The sequence below is a fragment of the Leptosomus discolor genome, chromosome 9 (assembly GCF_034619465.1).
Source record: "Leptosomus discolor isolate bLepDis1 chromosome 9, bLepDis1.hap2, whole genome shotgun sequence".
Classification (NCBI taxonomy): domain Eukaryota; kingdom Metazoa; phylum Chordata; class Aves; order Leptosomiformes; family Leptosomidae; genus Leptosomus; species Leptosomus discolor.
The window spans coordinates 40,577,896-40,602,375 of record NC_141399.1 but is presented as its reverse complement, the minus strand read 5'-3'; the positions used below and the strand labels follow the sequence as shown (position 1 = coordinate 40,602,375).

The window sequence follows — 24,480 nt, the reverse complement described above, 5'->3', positions numbered from 1 at the left end:
CAGAAAAAAGGGCTGCTGCTAGAAGCTGTGCCTTCTAGGCGAGCCTCTGTGGTCACTTTAAAACCCAGTAACGCTTTCTCAGCACTGGTTATGGTTTACTGATGGTTCAGTACTGCTGTTAATGCAGAGGAGGTTGCAAAAAGGCATCTTAGCTTTTACAGCAGATATAGGCCCATTACCAGAGTTTTTATGGCATCAAAGCAAATCATTTTTACTTCCTACCCTCCCATCTCACTCTCTTTATTGTTACTTCTCAGAGGGACTTAACGCGGAATATGTGAAAGGAGAAAACATGGAAGCTGTCGTAAGCGAGGAACCCCAAGGTGAGAACCTTGCATTCCTTACCCTGTCTGCATCCGGCCACAAAAGCGGCTTTACTGAGGGACTTCCTTAAAGTCTCTCGTGCTGCTCCTGTGTCTCTTTGATGAAGACACCACTTAGGTGATGCTGCAGCTTTTTGTGAAACACCCACCACAGTGTTTTTCCCGCTTTATTGGACACAAAGGAAAGCCATGCTAAGAGACCAAGGAGCTCATGCTGCAAATGATGGATGTTAATATTTAGCTTTCATGTTTTCAGCCACTGAGAGTGTCTTATACAAGAAAAGCATGATCCCTCTTTCAGTGACAGATAATCAAGGCTGCTGCAAAAGCTTTTCCAATGTCACATACAACCAGCGAGTACTGGGCACCCATTGCTTGTGCTCTGGTTCCACCGTGTGCTATTGTACTCATGATTTTTTTTTCTTTCTCCCTAGTTAAATATTCAGTACTGGAAACACAGTCAGCAGAACCACCAAAACAAGACAGTGCCAAGATGTAAAGCATGACCCGGGGCTAGAAAAGAATCAGTCAGCAGCAAACGGAGAACTTACATGCTTGTAATTTAGCTTTTTATTTAATTTGACTCCAAAGCTATTTAATGTGTACTTAGGCTTGAACTGGCTTCTTATAGCTCTAGGCTTTAGGGTTAGAGCGGTAGTATGTGTTTATTTTTTGTAAAGAGGTATATGTTTACATTGAAGTAACATTGTAGGTTTGATGTCCAGTTTTATGCAAACCAACAGAAGGTGCTTCAGGAGTGGTCAATTTTCAATTAAGGGCCAAGGTCTTTTTGAAGGAGCAGAAGAGCTTACAGGAAGGAGGACAGCGAAGTGCCTGTAAATAGCGACCCAAAGCAAACCATTCGAAGCCCTTTGTAAAGCACCTCCAGCCAGCCTCTGCCACCAGCAGTGGGCATGTCACTTCCGAGGGCGGTGATGAAAACTGCGCGTTTCCTGAGATTGCGGTCCTGTCCCTGGCGTAGCTGCACCTAAAAATGAAGTGCCTATGGGTGGGTCCTCGGGTGGGGCCTCGGGCTGAGGCAGGTGACTCCCTGCTCTGAAGCCAGCTGAGGATGCTTCGCCACCACGCAGCGCTGGGCTTCTAACCAAGCCACGCCAGCACCCCGATCCCACCCGAGTGCTCCTGCAGCCCTCTTCAACGTTGTGGAACCAGTACCGAGACCTGACCTGCACTATCTTGAAAGAGGGTGTGTTTATGTCTCTAATCCCACCCCCCTGCCCCAACCCTTTCTTATCACTGCTGAAATGTGGATACTGCCACTTTCTGATACATTTATCCAAATCAATGATTGCTAAAAAGCATGCTCTCAAGTGAAGGGAAGTTCACTTTATGTGGTGTAAGAGGTGCTCACAATTTGTATATCCCTATTATATATACTCACTATTTAAATATATATATATATTTATATATTATTCCACATCTGGAATATTGTGTCCAGTTCTGGGCCCCTCAGTTCAAGAAGGACAGGGAACTGCTTGAAAGAGTCCAGCACAGAGCCACAAAAGTGATTAAGGGGGTGGAACATCTCCCTTACGGTGAAAGGCTGGGGGAGCTGGGTCTCTTTAGCTTGGAGAAGAGGAGGCTGAGGGGTGACCTCATCAGTGTTTATAAATACGTAAAGGGCGAGTGTCAGGGGGATGAAGCTGGCCTCTTCTTGGTGATGGCCAATGACAGGACAAGGGGCAACGGGCACAAGCTGGAGCACAGGAGGTTCCACATTAACATCAGGAAAAACTGTTTTGCAAGTCCCTTAGTTTGTGAATGTGTATATAAAAAAAAAAAGCCTTTCGGTTTGAGGTACAAATTCACAGCTTTCAGGTAGACATGACTTACGGAAGGCCTTGCCAGGAGGTGAATCAGCCTAGGAGCGTTGCTGCCTAACAGCTCCATTTGAAAGGAAATTGCCTAGTAACATGGTTAAGTATTTTGCAATAGCTGCACAATTCTTTATGCTCTTTTTAACACTTGCAGTTTTAAAGCCTTACACTAGCTCTAGCAGAACAGCTACAGCATTTTATGAGGGAGATGAGTTCTAGGGATATACGGTGCCTCACGTGTATTCAGAACACTTAAGCTACAACAATACTGCTACAAACTACTGCTGCTTTGTTTTATGAATGTGTTTGGATTAGAAAAGAATATTTAATTGTTGGCTGCTCAGAGGGTAGAAGCAGAGGAAATAGAGATAGGATGCACTCCGTGTTTGCTGACGCCGAAAGAAGGGTTTTGATGGAGGAAGCGGGGTCTGCAGGATTCGGGTCGTCACGCGCAGGAGCTCAGAAGCCCACGAAGCCACGCAGCTGCGTTTGTGTGTCTCCACTCCCAAGCACCGTCTCCTGTTTTCTTTTTAGCCATTTGAAAGCTGTAGCATGAAAACTGTTTTTAGGAAGTTAATTGTCGATGGAGTGTTACGACATGGCATTGACGATCACTCGGAGCCGCTCTGCTGGCTTGGATCCAGTGACTGTAATTCCGTTTCTCCTTTTGCCGGTGACGGTGTGTTCTGTAGATGCAGACCATGGGTTTTACTGCATTTCTATTCCTGTGCCCTCCCTGCTTGTCTAGTGGGCAGTGCAATGGAGTGTCCAACGTGGCTTAAACAATGCAGCACCTACCCCTCCTTTGGGAAACCCTTATGCTAGAACGTAGGAGAAACGTGTCCAAACCACAAACACTTTAAAAAAAAAACCACAACTGTTTCACTGAGCAAGCCACCTAGATTTTAGAACTCAGAAGTTGCTCCTTTCCCTAAGGCTTTTTCTGTGACTTTACTCATAGAATACTTACACCTTAGTGTAATTTCTAGGTATGTGGAAAACCATAAATGCAGACTGAAAGGGAGCACTTTTCCAAAAATTTACAGTAACAGAAATTAAACTTGGTCTTCTCTTCAAAAGTCAAAGTCTTAACGTGCTAAATGTCAGCAAAGGCTCAAATTGCTTTTTATCACAGTCTGTCTCCTCCTCCATCCGAACTGTCAGACCAGTCTCTGAGAGATGGCGAGTTCATACATCATCTGCGTTTTAGGCATTAGAGCAACAGGGTATTTTCCTAGTAGTGATCCAAGTTCTGAAACAACTGACCCAGCACTGGCCTCTCTTAACTACTTTCATTTAATTTGTTCTTTTAAAATCTGAATATGGAGTTTTTAAAAATCCTGCACGTATGTTCTGTATACACGGTACGAACTTTCTCATCCTTTATAAAAAAAGGCCATAAAACACTGGAAAACTGGGATTTTTTTTCATGAGCCCAAAAACTCTGTACAGCTGTCCTGAGGGTTTAGGTACTACCTGTGCTGTGAGCTCTTTTTCTTGTGACACTTCACTTCAGCTTAACTAAAGCTATTTTTATTCAAATTATTCACAAAAGGTTTCTCAATTCCAGAGAAAACAGAGAATTGAAAGAATTTAACTAGCTCTTTTCCTGTTGTTTATCCTACCAATTACTTGCATTTTCCTTTGGCAATACTGTAGTAGTTTCTTCGGTTTAGATTCTTCAGTTAGGAATACTTTGACATGAATTTCAGATGGTTTTGGCAGTATAAACTCAGTCATTTTCATGCAACCCCACTAATGAACCCTTACAAGTGCTATACTGTCATTCTTAACTACTCATTTGTTGTGATAAAAGTGGAATCAGTCCATAATACCATTTCAAATTCTGAAAAAGTAAGATGAGACAGGCTAAGGCTTTAAAAACCTGCTTCTGCAACAAAGGAGGCTCAGGAACAAATGAAGTTCAGAAACAACAGTGTTGTGAAATTAAGAGAATCCTTTCTTTTGAGCGAACTGCTGAAAAGTAAGGCATGTTGTTTGCTGACGCAGAAGTGTCTATACCAAATGAAGGTTGAATGTTACGCTGTAAGAAAATAAGGTTCAGTTTGCTACTGTGCATGTAAGGACCATGGGGGTAAAAATCAGAATTTGACTACCATTGCAAAACACCAAATAAAACAAGTTGACTAGTAAGACATTTTAGACTTGATTTTTTGTGGGGTTTTTCATGTTGGAAGATGAATGTTGGAAACTGCAAATGGTGGGCTGTATCCTTATCGTACATCACCCCTTCTGTAACGACACTAAAGACTTTTTATTTAAAAAACCAAAACAAATGGGACTTTGTGAGAGAACAGATATCATTATGAAAACTTTAATGGTAAAAATGAAGTATTTGCGCACACACACACACTCTCTCTCCCCTCAGGGCATCCAGCAACTAAATTCCAGGTGGTGCCCTGTGTCCCTGGCTGCACTCGGCACAGCCGGTTTTCGGTCCTTTTCGCTGCCCTGTGTCTCCTGCAGGTTTCTTTGGATTTTCATATCCAGTAGACAAATCTCCCGTGCAGCACAAACTAAGCTTTTGACCTTTGTATAACAATGCAGTGGTTAGTCTCACAGTCACAAAAAGGTGGTTTGTATTTCAAACTACCTACTTCTGACTCGTATTTCTTGCAGAAATAAAATTCTTTCTTCCCAACTGTGCAAGAGCTGGCAGTCAAAAGATCTCTGGTATGATACCCACTTAGTTCAGCAGATGTGATCTCTCAGCCAACAGACATTCCTTTTTGCTTTTTAACAGAAGTGCTTCACCTGGGGAATACTCTGAAGTGCCCGTTTTACTTTGTCCTCTGCTGTGGGGCTCCAGGCACGTGAATGGGAGCTGTTGATTCCTTATTTCCAGCTTTCAGAGAACCGGCTGTTCTTGGTGTGACTACAAACAGCGTATGAATTAGTACAGCTCTTCTCGGGAAAACAAGAAGAATCAAACGCTTCTTGTTTAAAGCTTTAACTCCTTGAGGAAGGCTGCCTGTGCAGGGAACAAACCCAGGCAGACAGGAGTGTTTACCAGCTTTAAAAGCTGCCTTCCATTTTAATGAAACAACAAAAAATTTTAGTTTTATCTACGGAGGAGGAAAAAGTGTAATTCAGCTCTGAAACAGGACTAAAATGGCAAAGTGCCTGATGCTGCTGATTCACTTACCTTACTTCACAAGTAAAAACTGTTCCAGTTGGTTTCCAAGGCTTCATCCCATTTTGGGACACCGGATTCAGGTTGTTCCCTCTCTCACATGTCACTGATAACAGGAAAATCCTACAGGTCAAGTTTAACTGCTTGCTGCCTCGGCACATTCCCTTTATACTCAGAAGAGTCAAAACCAAAAACCAAAGCAAAAGATCCAGCTTTTGAACCAGAAGTTAATAGTTCTGTCCAAGGTGCATCAGGCAGGGAGCAGGGTTCTGCTCTTTCCTCAACCAGTTCAATACTGCCTTATTATAGAGTAAAAAATAATGTCAGAATTAGTTGTTAAATCAATAGGAAAAAAAATCTGATTATCAGGAAGCAGAGCGAGTGCAGGCACCTCTTCAACACAACACTACGCGTTAACTAGCTCATACGAGCCCACAATTTCCATGCTAGCACGTACAGAAACATCCGCTGTGCTTACGTGTACAACAGCAGGACCCCTCCCCGGGTGCTCTCCAGCAGATCAGAGGAGACTCAACGGGCTGTGCTGAAGCTCGTGGATAAACAGCCAGTCAGCTGAAATAACTGGTATTCTACGCAAACCCAAATTCTCCGATTTTAGCTCTAGGAATCTAAGCTTTAAAAATCTCAGAATGCCCAAGCTAATCCAGTCATCACTTTCGCAATAATTATAGAGGAAATGTTGTGATTACGAGCACCAATAAAGAGAAAAACTTCAAAAGATTTTCTTTAGCACTGCATTTTAGAGATAATGTGCTTTACTTTAATATACAGTTAAAATGTCAAGGAAATCCAAAGTATGGAAGAGTTTAATTCAATACCAGCTCAACATATTTTGGCAACGTAAAATTCACTGCTGGCATACTGTTCAGCAGAACCATTTTTACAGGAAAACATCTTTTACCTATTTATAAAAAGCCTGAGGTTGCTTAAGAGATGCAACATTGCAAGCCTTCCTCCCCCTTGTTCTGGCAGGTGAGTATCTATTACAAAAAGCATTCACTCTCAGAAGAAGGACATGCTGAAATACCCTGCACTGCGCAGTAAACCTGCAAGCCTGGGTAGGGCACATGGGCCTTCCCAGGTGCAGCTGCAGAAGGGCTCCGTGCTCCTTCCCTACACGCTACGTACATGAACGCCGAGGATCAGAAAAGCGCCATCGCACATGAAGGACACACGTGCAGTAACGAACGAAGCTCACAGACAGCAAAAACCACGATCACATACAGAATCAATCGGCTCTTAAGAACGGGGCTTAATTCCCACCAGCAGAACGTGGAGTGGTACGAGCACGAGTCAGAAAGCAGAGCTGCAGGACTGAAGTGCCTCAAGGAGAAGAACCAGATTGTGATGAAACAGTGAGGAAAACAATCCGGGGAAGATTTTCAGCATGCACCACTTCTGGGCCTTCCAAGAAGGCCACTGAATAATTTTTTAAAAGGTTGGCTGTTATAGTGATCAAGTCTCTGACGTGAATATTTAAGGGGGAGATGAAGGAAAGCTAGGAATGTAAATTTTATAAGAAAACACCGTTAAATTATTCACTTTACAGAAAAAAATGCTAGCAGCAATTTAAAAAACAAAAAGCCAAGAGGCTTTATTTCAAGAAAACCAATTCAGATCATATTATTTAAAAACTTTGTCAAACAAAGTCATTACAAGTTAAGGTCTCCAAAAGCGTTTGGACAGGCAGGATCCATTTTCTGAACTTACAGCTGAAAACCACAGAAGTGTGCATATGTTTAACATCACGTACACATGCGTATAAATGGACACAGCTTTGCATTTTGTGTGTACACTTTAAAACAAGACACACTTAACAAAACGTGGAGCTATACAGACTATACAATTTACACAGCTGGGTGTCATTCCAACCCCAAATATTACCATTTGCTAGAAAACAAACTTTTACTTTGTACAAGACCTTGACATGAGTAAGTTTACCCCACGCTCAGGAGGCTGAAACTGAACAATAAGCTAAACAGTCAAAAGACTTCATTTCAACTTGTACAAAAGGCATTAAAAAACCTAAAATACATGCTTTACCAAATATATTACATCATACAAGTCAGTGTGGCGTACTTGATAAATCCAGCTTAACTTCATCCACTTTTAATGGCGTATTTAGTCGAAATGTAAAACCGACTACACTGGAAAACATTTATTTTAAAATCAATTTCCAAATGCATTAATTACCTAAAAAAAAAATAAATTGCTCTAGCAAAAAAAATAATATATATATATTATTGAGTGAAATAAGGAGCTCCCATTCAGAAAAACATTCTGTGTTCTGTGTAAGCATCATGTGGCATCTCGTCTGATTCTCTCAACAAGGCATGGTACCCTAGGCAGCGTGAGAGGCATTTTTCTGCCTGCTTGGCAGATGGATTCCCTTTTCGGATGGTTAAATTGTTAGTTGTTCAAAACAAAGTTTAATTTCACAATTGGTGATTTAGCTAGAGATGTCAAAACACATGTGGGAACTGCCAACAAGAAAACACATCACATCTATTGAAGCTCTTTTTGGCCTCATCATGATAATATCAGACACAGAGTAAGGCATGTAGATCATAGCAATTACGAGTCACTCACAATCCTTTTGTGGTGGGAAAAGCATTTCACCCTCCTCTCTGTATAACCTGACACAAATTTTTTCACGTGGCTTTTGTCATCCATCACACAGAGGTGTGCACCGGAGTGGCTGAATGGGAAGGAGATGAACCTCTATCAGAGGAGGAAGAAATGGATCGTGTAGCAGCTTCCCGCTGCAAATCTTCAACCTTCTTCTGAAGCTCTGTGCGGATGGCCAGGAGCTCTTTAAGATTTTGATGGATTGGAACCTGCCAGGTGAAGAAAAAAAAAGGCTTACTTTGACTGTCATAGGGAGCTATCTTCTCAAGGAACGCTTCCACTGTTTCCTTCAGTAGCAGAAGGAATCCAACACCTATGAATTTCAGTATATCGATATTCAGGGAAAGTATTTCTTTAGTCATTTGAAATGAAACATCTCAGCAAACTGTCCCTTTCTAACAGCACAGCTGGCAGGATACCTATTCAAAAGACTGTAAATGGTCTTGATGGGAAACCAAACATAGTCCAATAAAGGTACCCCTACCCCTTACCAATACCACTTTCAGCTGAACTCAAAATGCCTTTCCCGGGAACTATTTCCCCTGCCTGTCGGGATGGAACTTAATATGTAAAGAAGAGTGGAGTTCACAAAGCTGGCTCCGCACGGAGCATCTTGTTACTCTTCTAACCAGGCACCTTTCCAAGAGCCTGATCCCTCCCAGCTTGTCAGTGAGAAAAGTGCAGCAGCCAAGCAAATGGTGCTTGTGGTGGACCTCCCGGAGTCACACTCCCACAAACCTTCCACAGAAGTGGCTCTGCCTCTGCTTCTGGCAGTACCAGAGATGCACCACTCTGCATCTGAGTTCTAGGCATTTTTCATGCTCATCTGGAACATTCAACTATACCATGGCCAAAGAAAGATGCAAGCCACGCTGCTTTTTGCAGCTGGATCTGTTACCTCAGACAAGCAGAGAGAGACATCCCCTTCTTCCAAAAGCCACAGAAAGGCCAAAATGTTTGACTATAAATTGCTTTTAATTTATTTTATCCTGTATAAAATCTAACTGTTTATAGCTTTTGGAAGGAGCAAGATGGGAAAAGAATTTAATTGGGCTGGCGAGACAATCATGGGGAAAGGCAGCAATGGGAAACCTATGGATTTCTAGATGTTGTAATTTATACCTTGGGCTTCTGGAATGCCAGGCTCCAGGGAATTGCACTCACCCAAGACCACTTCCTGCTGCTTAGAAGCAGTCGCAGGGCTGGGATGCACACCTGAGCATGAAATTTTCACATGGTGCTACGTGAAGAAGATACCAAAACCCAAAAAGGGTTTCTCTTCTTGCCATCAACACACAAGTGAGTCACAATTCATGTTTTTGTGAATTCTGCTCTTTTTAAAGAAAGCGCATCGAAAATCCATGCATTTGATTTCGGTATTTTCAAAACCTAACACTCCTGTTTCTGAAACAGTAAAACACCATTTCATTTCTAACTTGAGAGAATAAAATAGTATCAAACAGCCTGGTTTAGGTCAACAATTTCTTGGCCATGTACTTTTTTCTTGTTTGTGGCTTAGCCCACGAACAGAAACTTCAGTGTATTCACAAAGGCTGCTCCCAGTACCCTGGGAGTCATCAATCCATCCAGCATGACATCTACAGCCATTTTAAAACTGTAACTTTTTCAGTCTCCAGCAGAACAATCGCTGCACACCACCAAGCTCCCAATGACCCTGGAGTCCTGTCTTCACTATGCAATGAATTCCTTTTCTTCTCGCAATCTTCTCCTGCATCCACCATACAAACCCTTTAGCAAGTGAGGCCACAGGTCTGCAGACCACAGCCTCCTTCACCAATCAAACACAAAGCACACCCTCCAGAAAGCCATCTCATTTTCCTGAGGCAGTCTACAGAAAATGTATACACCTAAAACCATGGCAAAACTGAGCCTGGAGATGAAGTTTGCCCAAGATGCTGTAACACACACCATGGAAAATTCAGATTTCAGTGAAGTCCAAGACTTTCTGGAATTAGTAACCCTGCATATTTTTTTTTTCCTTTCCTCAAGTAAAAGATCCCTTCCTCATACACTCCCACTTCAGATTTCTTCTCTCTAAAGACATTTTCCTGAAGCACTTAGGTCTGTAACAGAGTGATTTACCATTGGTATCATTAGTCACGCAAGCCTGGGGTCACGGGAGATTTGTACACCTGATTTCTGCACAGCTTAATCATGATTCAGCACAACAGGCCAATTTCTCTTGGACACCTTTCACACGGGCATTAGCTGGTGTGTTCCACTGCACAATGCTCAAACACTCTTAAAAAGCAGCTCCATACAACTGGCTTTTGGGGAACCTACTACAAATCCTTTCAGGAAACACCACACAAAAGCTGCTGCAGGACTTGGCACACTGTGTAAAGTGCTTCGAGGAGGAAAAGTGTGGCTGCACATCTCAATCCTTCTTCTGCATTCCCCCAGAACCTAATTCAACAAGACACATGCTCAAACTTTGACGCAAGTGCTGTTCTCCCCACACGTCCATCTCAAAGAACAGGACTGTCTTTAAATAAATTAGCTAAATAACAATAATGACATTTAAAAAGTCTGCGTATATTCAAGTCACACAAAAAACTCTTCACCATTAAGACTGCAAAATTATGCTCTCAAAAAATTAGAGGAGGTGTCAGAATGGAGATTACCTCTCCAAACTCAATTCAGCCTTCCTGTACATCTGTATAAAATCGTTGGTTAAATAAACATTAAAATACTAGCTTCCCCATTGTGCTCCTCATTTATTCGGTGCACAGTTTGATGCTACTCAATTAGTGAGCAGTTATTCAATATTTAGTTTTCTTTGTAGCGTCTGACCCCATCCTTTATTTATTCTTCTGAACTTAAAATGCTTAAGTTTCCTTTTCTGTACTTTCATCTCATGTCAAGAAACAAATTTATTTCTGCAGCACCCTAATGAGGTGTGGGAGTACTCACACTCCGCTTTTACAGACAAGGATCTGAAGCAACCACCTCCTAATTTTGCAAGCCTTGGATCTCAAACTGGTTTAACGGAGAACTTAGGAATTCTGCAGTTTGGCCTCGTGGGTATCAAGCAGGACACCTGGTAAATAAGGAGCACACACACGGTGACCGATCTGCTCCAAGTGATCTCCCTTACAACAGAGGACTCCTGCGGCAAAGGCAGGGAGAAACTTTGCTTCTCCAGAGCAGCATCCTGCTCCCTTACCCACAGGGCAATTCTGCCTCTGTCTGCAGCCGTGCCCCCTCCAGCCTACCTTCCCAGACTGTATTCCGTGGGTCGAACAGAAAGCAAAGACCTCCAACACCTGGAGCATTGCTCACTCCTGCTTCTTATTCCCAGTTAGTCACAACTCTCTCAGACTCTGTATCAAAACCATCTCTCGGTCCTTTTACTCTCATTTATTCTCAGTCCTTGAGAATTCACTGAGATTGTTCCAGCCTCAGACCTCCAAATTGGATGAATTTCTTCCAGGATATGAGCAGGCACATTTCTGAAACATAATCTCTCTTACTAAAATCTCATGTTTGCCCTCGAGACGGAATATTTACAGAAAAACAGCCTCTCGCCCTAACAAAAGAAGTCTACAATACCAATATTTTCATATGGGAAAACATTCTTCTTAGTCACATTCTCACAAACAACTGAGCCTTCTTGGATGAAGTTTTACAAAACAATTCAGTCAGAGACACATACTTGGTGACTCAATGCAAACCATTTGAGTCCAGCAAAGCTGAAAGCAAGGCAGAGTAGGGTCTTACAATGGGGAAAAAAAAAGTTCACCTTTAAATTGCTGGCCATCTTTTGATAGGCGCATGTTACATGTAAACACTGCAAGATGGTTCTACATAAATATCACCATGCCATTTCGTATGGCAGTGTCGAGAATGGTTTCCTAATGTCAAGTCTTTCCTAGGAAAAGATTCTTGTTGCTTGCCATTTAACACAGCATCATGTAGATGCACGTTGATGTCAAATAACAAAATTCCAAAAAGAGATTTCACACACTAAACTTCTGATACAGACTTTAAGTTTATGAAATAATATGTCACATTGAGTCTAGAGAAATCTTTAGTGCTTTCAGAGTGACAACAACAATCAGCTGACAACAACCGATTCATTAGTGATGACGGCCTATGTTAGAATTACATACTCATGGGGTAAGAAAAAGGTGGCATAGGCAGCTGAAAGATATGAACAAATATAGAAGTTCTTATAAAAAGACCTGAAAAGCAGCCTGGCAGGAGGAGCTGAGTTTTCCCCCAGATGTCTTCAGTTCTGCTACTGTAACTTCCCTTTTTGAAAAAAGCAGCAAATTCAAATGTCAAAGAGTGGAAAGAGAGGCAATGGTGCTACAGGGAAAAGGGGGAGAAAGCCCAAAACCAGCCTCAACCTTAAGTTGTGTATTTTTGTTTGTTTGTTTGTTTTTAATGAAACCATTAAAAGAACCAAATAGAACTGGAATTATGCACCTTTCTGGAAACCTCCTTCCATCTTGGAAGGAGGAGGAAAAGAGGACGACGCACCTTCAAATGAATTCTGTCACCAAAACCATTAAAATAACAATAAAACAGAAGTTTAGTTCATTTCCACATTTCCTAAAGACTTATTCCCAGGCAGACCTGCTGCTTCCAGCATTTCCTTACACACTCCTGTGCAAATTCTTACACTCAACTATCTCCATTTTTGTCACTTCACACCACTATATTTCAGTGTGCCATCCCTCCCTCAGACAAAGCCTTCTTCAGAAGGAAACGGGTCCAACAACCTTCACAATAACAACTGTAAGGGCTTGCTGTGAACGAGGTTCTCCTTTACTTTGCCACTGTTTAGAACAAAAGGAAGTGGAAGAGTGATACATTCTGTAAAGAACAAGAAGTTTGCAGAAGATAGTTTATGAAAAGATCTTGTTACCATCTTAACCCTAGAAGTGTATACTTGCACAGCACAAGTAGTGTCTCCATGGCAAGTTTTCACTACAGTCTTGTTAAGAAATCATATAATTGATTTGGCTGAGATGAATTTGTTGGGAGTCTGACAGCGGATGTACTGTTTTCTACTCTCTCATCCTGCCTCTCAAATCAGGAGTGCAAGCTCAAAAGATGACTCCAGACCCACCACCCAGTCACATTCAAGTTATTTTTTGCGGCTTTACCCCACTGTATGGATCCCAGACCTTCAGAAGAGTGCGCATCCTCTCCTTTGTAACGCCAGCTTCCCCGTGTGGCGCCGCAGTCACGCTGCTAGGCAACACCCCGCCACTCCAGCCAGGTCCCCATCGTTTCTGTCCATGCTCCAGGGGAACGCAGAGACCTGCTTCTGCTGCACAAGAGGAGCCGACACAGATGGAACCTAAGCTGGCAGCGCACCTGCGGTTTTGTTGGGCTGGAAAGTTGGCTGGGCCATTGCTCATTAGCTCTTTGGGATGTTTTTCACATGTTATTTAAACTGCGGCCTCAACGTGCTGAAAAACTGGAAATTTCATTTCTGTTATTTAACAAAACATTCCAGTAAAAAATAAAGTAGAAACATAAAGGTGAATGTACTATATTGAACAGATTTTGGTGGGTTAATCTCTTCAAGAAATTCTGCCATTTGAGTATTTATAAGAAATAAAAATCAGATTTCTCCAATCACATAAAATTTACTAAAAACAGATTGGAAGTTGATCAAATGCCAAACCAAACCTGGCATTTACATCTAATATAGCTAGCAATACAATCCAAGCAGGGACAAGAGCAAGGAGTTTGCCAGCAGCACTAAGTAGTGGGGAAAAGTGCCTGGATCCTTGGGAATTGTGACCTTGCTCCAGGCATTAACCACAAAGCTGGCCCTATAAAGCTGGAGAAGAATTTACCTGCAACACTTCAAGCAGACTTCTCAGTGTTGGGTTTTTTGGTTTTTGTTTTTAATTGCTACTGTAATATTGACTCAGAAACTAAGAAGAACATGACTGAGATTGCATGTTGTTCCCCTCCCTAACTCATAACCAACTTTTCCCAGCCACTTACCCAAACCCTGTGTCCCTAGTCCTTTTACCTGTCCTGAGCAATAACCCTAGCACTAAATATAAGCTTTATAGACTTATCCCAGTTGTCCATGATTCTAACATTTTTTTGTTTGGTTTTAAGCTCTCACCATTAAGCTCTTCCCATTCAAATCCCTATTTTTATTCCATTACCCCTCTCTCATTGAGTTATCTTAAAGAACTAATTTTTTGTAAATAAATAATTAAAAAAATCAATTCATCAGGAAGATTTTATTTAGTGAAGTTCTTGGATCTCTCTAGCTTTTTAACAGTTTGCATTTTTGCCTATCTCAACTTCCCTTTAATTTTCCCGTCCAACTTCTCTGCATCAAGCCATGATGAAACTTAGGACCTGATTCCCCCTCCTCACACAAACTATTTACCTGTATCTACCTTCTACTCTTGCACTTCTTCCCTTCTCCCTGCTGCTTCTCCCTTCCCTTCCTCATCTGTGATATTGCCACTTGCCCTGTCTCTCCAGAGAGTTTCTTGTCTCTGGTACGAGCAGCCTCTTTCCCCTGTATGTGATATTTCCTACTTCCCTGTAGTGATACTTGCAATATTTGAAATCTTGCCCCCAACCAGTAAAAAAAACAGCAAAATGCTGCAAAATTGAGTGAGCCAAGTAACTTTCTTCACTCAGAACCAATCATAAGTTCCTGCAAATTAACCAGTTAAAATGGGTGGACTTTTGTTTTCCTGATTAGCTGCCTTTGCTGCTTATTTCATTCAAAAGCAGATATTTTTCCTACACTTTAAAGATAAGGCAGCTACTGCCTATAATGAGCTGAAAAATACTTAGAACACTGCTAAAGAAACATTATTGCTTAAAATACCATTGACACGAAATCACTTCTTAAACTGAATTACCCACATGTACATCGAAAGCAGAACCTGGCGTACTGTAACTCTCAGAACATGCAACTTCACAGTTATAATAAATTATTCCTGTTGGGTGACGACTTGAGGAAAGATAAAGTTGTTTTTTTTAATTATACCCACACAGAAACAACAAATATGCTATACAACATACATACTACCACACATACAAAAACATCTAGACACAACACAGCTTCATTTCCTACAAAATGCAAACCTTCCTCTTCACGGAATGACTACAGTTCATTTTCAGTATTGATTTTCAGGTTTTCATTCCCAAGTAATCCTTCAGGATCCTGGAGTGCTTTTGGATAGCAAAATTTGTCAACACAAGGATAGGTATAAAAGAAATTATAATAGCTACTCACTTATAGTACTGCCAAGTCTTAATTGGATGGATATCTACTGTGTATTACTGTACTAGCTCAAGGACAGTCATTCACATGAAAATTGCTCAACAGTGAATGCATTTTGTCTTGTTCAGCGAGTACACTTTATCTATTTTAGCAACAGGGAAGAAAGGCTGCAGACGAAAATGGTTATTTTAAATTCATTGCTTGACTTAAGACTGTCGGTTTTTCAAAAACCTACTCTGTGCATTGGGAAGACAACAATATCTTTCACTTGAGGTTTTTGTTCCTCTTCATGAAGAGCTGGAACTCTGACAGACTTGCTTTTAAAACCTACTTAACAGCATACTCATAGAAAAAGGCAATCTCAAAGGAAAACAGCAGTTTTCAATAATAATCAATACTTCCACATTTATTGTGGAGGTATGCTCCTGGGAAACCAGGCAAAACACCCTGGCCTCCTGGAAAAGCAATGACTAGCAAACAGAAATTATGAATCCTACCATCTGGGAACTGGAACAGATAATTTTGCAAACAATTGCATAGATTTCCAGACTCGGGAAACTCCACAGGCTACAAGCTGATGCCATTGCTTGGTAAAAGCTATAGGTTTACCCAGTTAGATTCAGACATCTGGTAGATCAGAGCAATGCTCTGAGTGCCTGCTCTTCAAAATACGTCAGAAATTCCCCAAAATGAAGATGATTTGTATAGTACTAGTTTCTCCCTTTCTGTGCACATTCTGATGCTGTGCTCATTACAGGTTACCAATCTTTTTTTTTTTCCTTAAATAACTACAGATTCTTCCAGCACACAGGATAAGCAGTTAGTCTGTGTTTTATTCCATGTCAACTGAATGCTGAGAGTTTTATCTGCAGATGTAAGTTACCTGCAGTCAATCAGACTGGAAATCTTGACTTAAGACACCGAGATAGAGAGAAACTATCAGGTACTGAAAGAAACTTGCCTTGTCTCACAAGGAACTGTGGTAAATGGAGGGATGAAATCTCCTTAGCTAGGGCAACACCCAGCTATCTAACCCACAAGGCGACTCCTTCTCCTGACATCTCCTGCCTCATTCTTTCATGAAAAAGATGGACTCAAGACGATGGATCGCGGACCAGCAATGCCAAGCATTTCCAGAGCCATATGATGGCTTTGTCCTGCCACAAAATGGTGTTAAATCAAATATATGAACTTTGAAAATACTACAACCAATGTTAACATGCTCAGAGAGGAAAATGCCAGGCAACGTGACTGAAGGCAGGTATAAATAACATGAGCACCCCATGTGCCAGACAGTAAGTCATATCCTGCTATGTGCAGGATAAAGCAGCTCAGTAATTATGTCTCCAGTTTATTCTCAACAATTTTCCAGTGACGCTTAGCATCTTATTTGTTCTTTTAAATATGCAATATTTTGTGTTTATTGACAGTGAAGTTCAGCTGACATCTAATCGCTCAACTGTTCAACACACCAAATCCTTCTGCAATGCATAAAAAAAGCCCGCAGCAATCACTGTAACTTATTTATACGCTTTCCAGTCATTTCTGTATATACTGAACAGTTATTTATTCCTACCTTTTCCTTTCCCTTTTTAAAGACAGCTGTTAACCTACAGCCTTTCCCTAGTTTTTCATGGAAGCTCTGAAGACTGCCTTTAGCAGATGATCCCATTGCAGCAGATGAATTGAATTTCTAGGTTATAGATGGTGCTAGCCTTATATTCCAGGTGAATGTCCACACACACAAAGAAAAGAAAGAATCTGAAAAACTTACAGGGATTCCTATGATATTATGTCTAGCACAGTGGCCAAATTTCCAGAACAGAGCTTGAACAAAAATTAGCAGGCACAGCAAAATAAATTAAAAACCGCCAACAACTAAAGCAAAACAAGTTTAAGCCCTGTACCCAAGGAGTAAAATGTCATTTTCATGACGGCATAAAAACAATTAAACATATCCTAACAGACTACCCAAATTTTGTGACTAAAATACATTCTTTTCCTTGCCTCTCACATAACAAGACATAGTTGAATTGAACAGACCAGAACTTTTACTTATGCTCTGCGTATATGAATGATAAGAGTACGGTAGTTCAAAAATGCTGGTCCTGCAGAAGTCACATTCAGGAACACCTTGTTGTGTTCTCCCCACCTTCCAGAGTTGCCCGAGCAGATAACTAACCGACATCTGGCAGCCAGAACTCCTCAAACCAGTGTAAAGAAGAGCTCTGAATGACTAGATAGAAAAGGAAAGTGAAATATATCATGTCAACTGAAAAAATTCAAAAGCATCATACTATCTTATCTATTCCAGACCAGTAGGGTCATCTGTAAGTCCAGTAGCAGGTACCCACAGAGCCCACACTTCTGTATGAGCGAATGAAAGAGCTTATCTTCCACGTGTCACGTACAAATAGGGATTTCTCCAACCCAAGGAAAGGGCAAATCTGAAAAAAAAATCTTCTTGGTCAATGAACTCAAATAAAACAGGACTAAAATCTATCTAATTTTCTTGGGACAAGAAGTCAATAATGATGTAACACCTCCAAACTGAAACCAAGGAACATTTTGTTTCACTCAAGAATTAGAATGACCTTGTTGCAGTTTAGCAAAAAGGGAGATGTCCACATTTAACCGAGAATTTTCCATGGTGTTCACTTCTCAGACACATGAGCTTTGAATCCTATGGCAGGAGGCTGTGTGCCACCTAATTGCACAGGATCTATCGCAACACAGCTGTAACCCTAAAATGGGGCTCTTGATGCAAGCAAACACCATCAAAACCACCGATTCAGCCTTCCACAAAACTCAAGATAAAACTGAAGATACATCATTATAAGCAATCGTTTCTTTACAGAGTGTAAGAGTAACGCTAAACTCTTATGTCTTAGTGCAAAGAACAATATGCTCAGACCCCACCGTACTGTTAAAGGTCTGATGAGACACAGATATTCAGACAGACTACAACAATGCAAAAATAAACGGTTACATCCAGCTAGTATTCAGTAGTTTTCAAATTAAAAAAACTAAATGTGAGGTATGCTCATTTCCAATAGAAAAGTCAATGAAGTGCAATGATTAACTCCTCTCAGTCCATTTAAAAATTCAAGCCTCACTCACTAATCAAGCTGAAATTAGAAAACCTAAAATATTGCCTCAAACCAAAACCTGCCCTTCTGTTCTTGCGAGTCACCTCTCTCATAATATAGTTGGTTGAAAATGGGTATCAAACATCCATTCTGATTATATTAAAAGTCTATTATTCATCTTCCCTTAAATTCACCTATTAGGCATTTCTCCTTTTTGGTGAGCTCCTAGAAAACAATAAACATTTTCCAGTTTCCTGAAGATGTTTTTACAGCTGATAAAACAGCACGTGAGGTTGCCTTGAACTGCCATTCACCAGAGAGCTCTTCATGCACGTTAAATATTGCATTTTCTGTATTCCAGTTGAAAACCTAAAGAACCACATTAAAAGGTATTCAACAAAAACACCTTTTATCAGTAGGCAGAGATGCCCATTCTTTTAATAAATCCACTGATTAAGAAATCTTTTCACTGAAGATATGTGAAGACCTGCTGGGTGTCACAATGGTCATTGTCTTTCTTCCTGTCGTTGAAAGGGTCTGAATTTCACTGAATCGGCTAAAGAATATGAAACTAGACAATGGAATACAGAAGAAAGCAAACTTAGTATATTTTGATTACAAAGACTGGTTATTCACTTGTTGCATGAGTTTGTGCTTTCATAATTAGACTGTAGAGCACAATTCTGCAACAAAAAAATTGTACTTTCTGCAGTAAATTTACCCAAGTATATGTGAAACACTTCCAAATATTTGTACCAAATATCACTTAGATTCAGGCGAGAGACAAGAGGAAAGACATGATGTATCTTCACAAGATACGTAGTAGAACATTAAGTCAAAAAGTCAAAGCAGTTGTATTAGCTCTTCAAGAAAAGATGGCGGTAGTAAAGGTGAGGCAGTTACCAGGATCGTCAAATTTTGTACCTTCAGCCTGCTGATTTGAAGGACCTGTTCCCAAAGACCAGTGACGATCAACGATTCACACGTGCTGGAGTGCCTGCAGAATGCTCTCCAACCGAAGTGGGCAGGGCGCTCTCCAACAGAGAGGCAGCGAGCAGAGCTTGCCACTACGTATATGACAGCTCTGATATTTTCTCATTACGTCATCTCTTCCCCACTGTCATCTCTTTTGGACAGGGATTAGCTTTCATATGTGTTTGCAAAGCCTGCTCACTTTCAGGGCCTGTAGATCCCAATTAAAAACAAGTAATAAACTGACATTGCTGCAGGCTGAGTATACTAAAACACATATAAACCATGCAAATGTTTTTCAGCAAACAGGCTCAGGGAAAGACGGTATTTTGCTAAAAAGCAGATGACAATTTTGCTCTAAAACCATAAAGATCAAAATACATAATCTTCTAAGTTTTAACACATGCTAACACCTACAGGTACCTAACAGTCACAGGACTACATCAACCAAAGTAGAACAAGCGAGGGAAACAAAGCAGTGAGGAAACATCTCAGTGAGAAAGCAAGCAGTCCAGACTTTTCCAGGACCTTAAAAGGTATTTCTCAGATGCCTGGACTCTACCAGTGTGCTGTCCTTGAAACTTACCTTGGAACACCATCTTTTACAACAGCCTCTGACTTGTGGATGTCTAATAAATTTGAAACTCACATCTCATTCTAACTGCTGGAAGATGAAAGTAGCTTTTGAGCAGTCACTTAATACAGGTAATTTATCATAATATGCTTGGGGGTACCTTGGAATGTTACCTTAATAAAGAGATGGTGTAGCACCCTCAGATATATTATGGTCATGACACAAACTGAATGTTCTTTCTTCAGACTTCTAAGCATGAGAGCATATGGAGTATTTGTCTGATGAGATTTAGAGATTTATCTGAATAGCAGACATTACTTATAAGAACAAATACTGAATGAATCAAGGAGCATGTATAGGGAGTGTTTAATCTTTAGCATGCCAGCTTGAAACTGTAAAGGTCAATTGAAAACAAGCATCTACGTGATGCTAAGTTTAGAGAGCCTACAAAATGAGTCAGTACGTAGTCCGATTCTTTCAGAAACTGCTGCTGTATTTTATATCACTGGTAAAGGGCAAAACATGATTAAAACCAAAGGTAGACTAAACTCTACGAGAAGGTTAAGGCAATAAAAGTATTAAAAACCATTACAGAAGTGTTACAAAAGTAATCTTCTGACAACAAAAACTGTTAATCTGTTACCTTTCACAAGCCAACAAAGCGATACTGTAACTCGCTATTCTACTGGTGACTTCAATGAAAACATCATTTTACCAAGTTTGAACACGCCCCACATCTGCTTTGAGAAAACCACCTTTTTCCCTGTCAGCTGAAATGTGTGCGACAGATGAGCACTTTCGAAATCAAGTGCTGTGTTCAGTGCTGTGAAAAACAGTAACGTTTCAAAATCTCTGTGCTCTTCACTGAAACATGAAAGCTCATACCTGAGGCCGCATCCTTGGGTTCCATCTGACGTAGTAGTTCACCCATAGCTCCAAATGGTTCAGACTGGCAACAGGATACAGGACGTGGTTTTCATAGTTTACGTAGAAAGGGTTTGTGAACTCTTCTAACTGGCTGTTTATATAGGACCACAGTGATACAGTCTTTGTGCTTACCTCCTAATTAAAAAAAAAAAAAAAAAAAAAAAAAAAGGATTGCAAAACCTTAAAATACGAGGTTAATATCTACATATCAGTAACTTTGCCTGTGAAATTTACCTTGTCTACTAGAAAATTGCAAGCATTCTGAGAATATTTACAATAGCTGATCATTGAACAGCCTTACAACTTTATCAAAACATTTGAACACTTATTCTGGTCCAAGGCTAACTGAGAAAGGAGATTCAGGCATATTATTTTCAGAGACACTAAGGTCTAGTTGAGCAAAACAAAGCTGTACTGCTCATAATTTACAGCTACTTAAATATATGGTTACACAGTGATTGACTGAAAAAAAAAAAAAAATTTAAATTAGCTTTGACAAGAAAACCAGTGAAGAGAGATGTAGTTTGGAAGATCCAAACCGCATCTGTGAAAAATAATTATTCAATTCTCCCATTCGCACTATCTGCTCCTATCAATTGATATTACGCTTTAAAATGCCTATTTTATCTTTATTTGCACTTCTGAAAGTTGTATTATTCTAAATGTAATCAGCATAATCATGATTAGATCAAAGATTGGAAATCTGAACTTACATCAGATTAATCTTGCAATTTTACACTCCTTCAGTGTTTTAAAGCACGTGTTTCTACTACTGCTGTGTCTCAAATTGAATTTCTTTATTGAGAATTGCATCTGACTACTCATCTACAAAAGAAAGCTGCCCAGAAACCCCGCGTTTGCTGAGAACATGTTATTCAGCTCCATCTTGTGGTATTTACATGCAACTTTTTCCCTTCAGAAGCAGGAGAGACAAACCAAGAAAAATAGCAAAGCTAAACATGGCAAGGAATTATTACTTGATTTAAAAAATACAAAGTACTAAAAACAACGACGAAGTATTAAAAACAACAAAGCCAAAAGTAAGCAAAATGTAGTTGGAACATTAACAAACTTTAAAATTTTTTTTTCCTAAACTCCAAGTATTTCATTGAGTCGAACACCTTTCCTAAGAGGACAGGCTGACAGAGTTGGGCTTGTTCAGCCTGGAAAAGAGAAGGCTCTGGGGAGACCTTACAGCGGCCTTCCAGTCCCTGAAGGGGGCCTACAGGAAGGCTGGGGAGGGACTTTTTATAAGGGCCTGCAGTGACAGGACGAGGGGTAATGGTTGGAAGCTGGGAGAGGGCAGGTTTAGACGAGATACAAGGAAGAAGTTCTTCACCCTGAGGGTGGTGAGACACTGGCACAGGTTGCCTGAGGAAGCTGTGGATGCTCCATCCCTGGCAGTGTTCAAGACCAGGTTGGATGGAGCCTTGAGCAACCTGGTCTGGTGGGAGGTGTCCCTGCCATGGCAGGGGGGTTGGAACCTGATCATCTTTGAGGTCCCTTCCAACCCAAACCGTTCTGTGATTCTATGATTCATTCATTTAGATATTTTAAATTTCCATAGTCTTCAACCATAAGTCCCATCTAATTATGTCCTAAAGTGACCTGCAAGGTCATCCGTAAGAGTGCCTTTGGAAATAGCGAAAGAAATGCTAATACAATTTGACAACGATTATTTAAAATTGTATATATTGGCTAGAAATATCTGAAAGAGGACTTTCTGAAACCCTCAAACCTCTGAACAGACAGTACCTAAAGAAAAACAAGCTCCACCTCATTTAATAGCAAGGCATTTAGTATATATTTCTCATACCATGAAATTTCATGTCCGCGTTGACTTTTAAGACTATGTGACAAATGTATCCAAGACCACAGCTCAGATGTTCTTAGGTCATATAAAATCAACAAATGAAGAAAGTGTATTACACTAATGATTTACCTCTTTTAATCTCTCTTTTTCACAGTTGCATAAGAAAGTCCCAAAGAGACAACTGTACAGGTGATCCAGAATGGTGATCAAAAACAACTCATTGAATTCAAAGGCTGCAGGAAACTGAAATTAAAAAAAAAATTGGTAAAATTACTTTAAACTTTTTTTAAGCAGTGTAGAATGGAAGAAACTCAGACATAAGAAATAACCAAAAGATTCAGATTTTTTTTTTTCTTATTTAGTGATTATTTTCAGGAAAATCCAGCAATTTCAGTAACTCCCATTGCAATAATACACTTCACCTACATACTTCTTTATAAATACTACTCGGAGACAAACCTTACATTCATTATTCAAGTACAGCAGAACACAAACACAGAAACATTAGCTAATGTGAAACTGGTGACACAAAGCAATCCATTTTAAGGAGCTCTAACAGTATTCTGTTCTAACCCACCCCAAGCTGTCTTCAACATATGCTTTATTTCTCTTGTTACAGGACAATAAATCATTTGGGGAAAAAAAAGAAAAAAGATGACATTTAAGTTTTATTTCCTATTCTAAAATGCAATGAATTGGGTAATAAAGACTACTGCACACACAATGTGCTTAGCATACGTTTAAAATGTTTCTTTCACTTTCTATCCAAGTAAGTTACTTTTCTCCATTTCACCCCTTGAGTTTACCATCAGCTATGTACAAGAAGCCTTTAATCCCTTCTCTTTTATATCAGAAAGTAAGTCCTGTACATCTGAAATGAAAGAACTGTTATTCCACTGAGCACCACTAGGTATTTTATTCACAAGCAGAGGTTACCTGACACATTCTAGGAAAAAGAGTTAGAAATTTGAAAACGCTCTAAATGTTTAAGTTATATCTTGATCTGTACTGTTCTAAAAATCATAAAGAAAGAAATTAATGCAAACTGCACGAGCCGCTACCTATTCAGATGGAAAAGGTCCTTCTTCAATCAAATTTTATGATAGGACTACATATGGCAACTGCTTGATGTGTCAAAATAACTTTGCGCTCAGCATGACAAGGGTCTCAAACACAGATACGGAATGATAAACATTTAGGAGAAAAAAAATTAGAAGACTAAAGGAAAATTTAAGAACTAGCATTTCTCTCATTCTCTCAAGAAAGAGAATGTTATAAGAGAATAATTTTCAGGACGAATTAAACAAATTTTATTCATTCCCACTAAAGGAGTAAATCTTTACAGAAGTCTAAAACACAGACTCGTAAGGAAGAATTTCCTGCTTTATGGAGAAATCTCCAGTCAATATTTCAGATCTGAAGCAAGCAGTGGGCTGGTTTCTGTTATGTGCCACTGAAGAATACCGAACACCTTGGCATGAGTCACTCAAGAGCTACTTTAAATAAAAAAAGGAGATGACAAGTATAGCTAGGAGGAATAACACAGCAACTGGGACTGCGGATGAACTAGCTCAGCCAGAAATTCCTCTTCAGTGTCATCTGTGATTTATGAAGGGCAAATGTTTATTCATGTTGAAAGTAAAGAGTTGAATAACACACAATGGGTGAGCTTGTATTAAAGCCAGAAAGAGCTAAGTTTTAAGCAATGTTTTTTTAAAAGAAGATTGATTTAAGTCAAACTTTGCAAAAACATTCTCTTTCCAAGACCTCTCAAGCTAAGATATACCAACTTTCAACTGAAAATTTTGAGTAAGGAAATTATCAATAACATGGCTCACAAAATGAATGGGAGCCTTCCTTCTGACTCTGCTACGGGTTACACACCATTCAACAGCACG

At 40.2% G+C, this 24,480-nt stretch overlaps 1 protein-coding gene across 8 annotated transcripts in view; it reads right to left on the bottom strand.

Moving 5' to 3' along the window:
- Positions 1-7,993: 7,993 nt before the first annotated feature.
- MTMR1 (myotubularin related protein 1) overlaps positions 7,994-24,480 on the bottom strand; it is a 38,460-nt gene continuing 21,973 nt past the window's right edge. For all 8 annotated transcript variants that reach the window (XM_086470525.1, XM_086470526.1, XM_086470527.1 and 5 more), the window contains 3 exons: positions 22,712-22,825; positions 20,728-20,904; positions 7,994-8,173 (listed from right to left, as the gene is read on the bottom strand). In XM_086470525.1, coding sequence (XP_086326651.1) covers positions 8,009-8,173; positions 20,728-20,904; positions 22,712-22,825 — 456 coding nt within the window. In that variant the 3' untranslated portion in view covers positions 7,994-8,008. The remainder of the gene's footprint in view (positions 8,174-20,727; positions 20,905-22,711; positions 22,826-24,480) is intronic.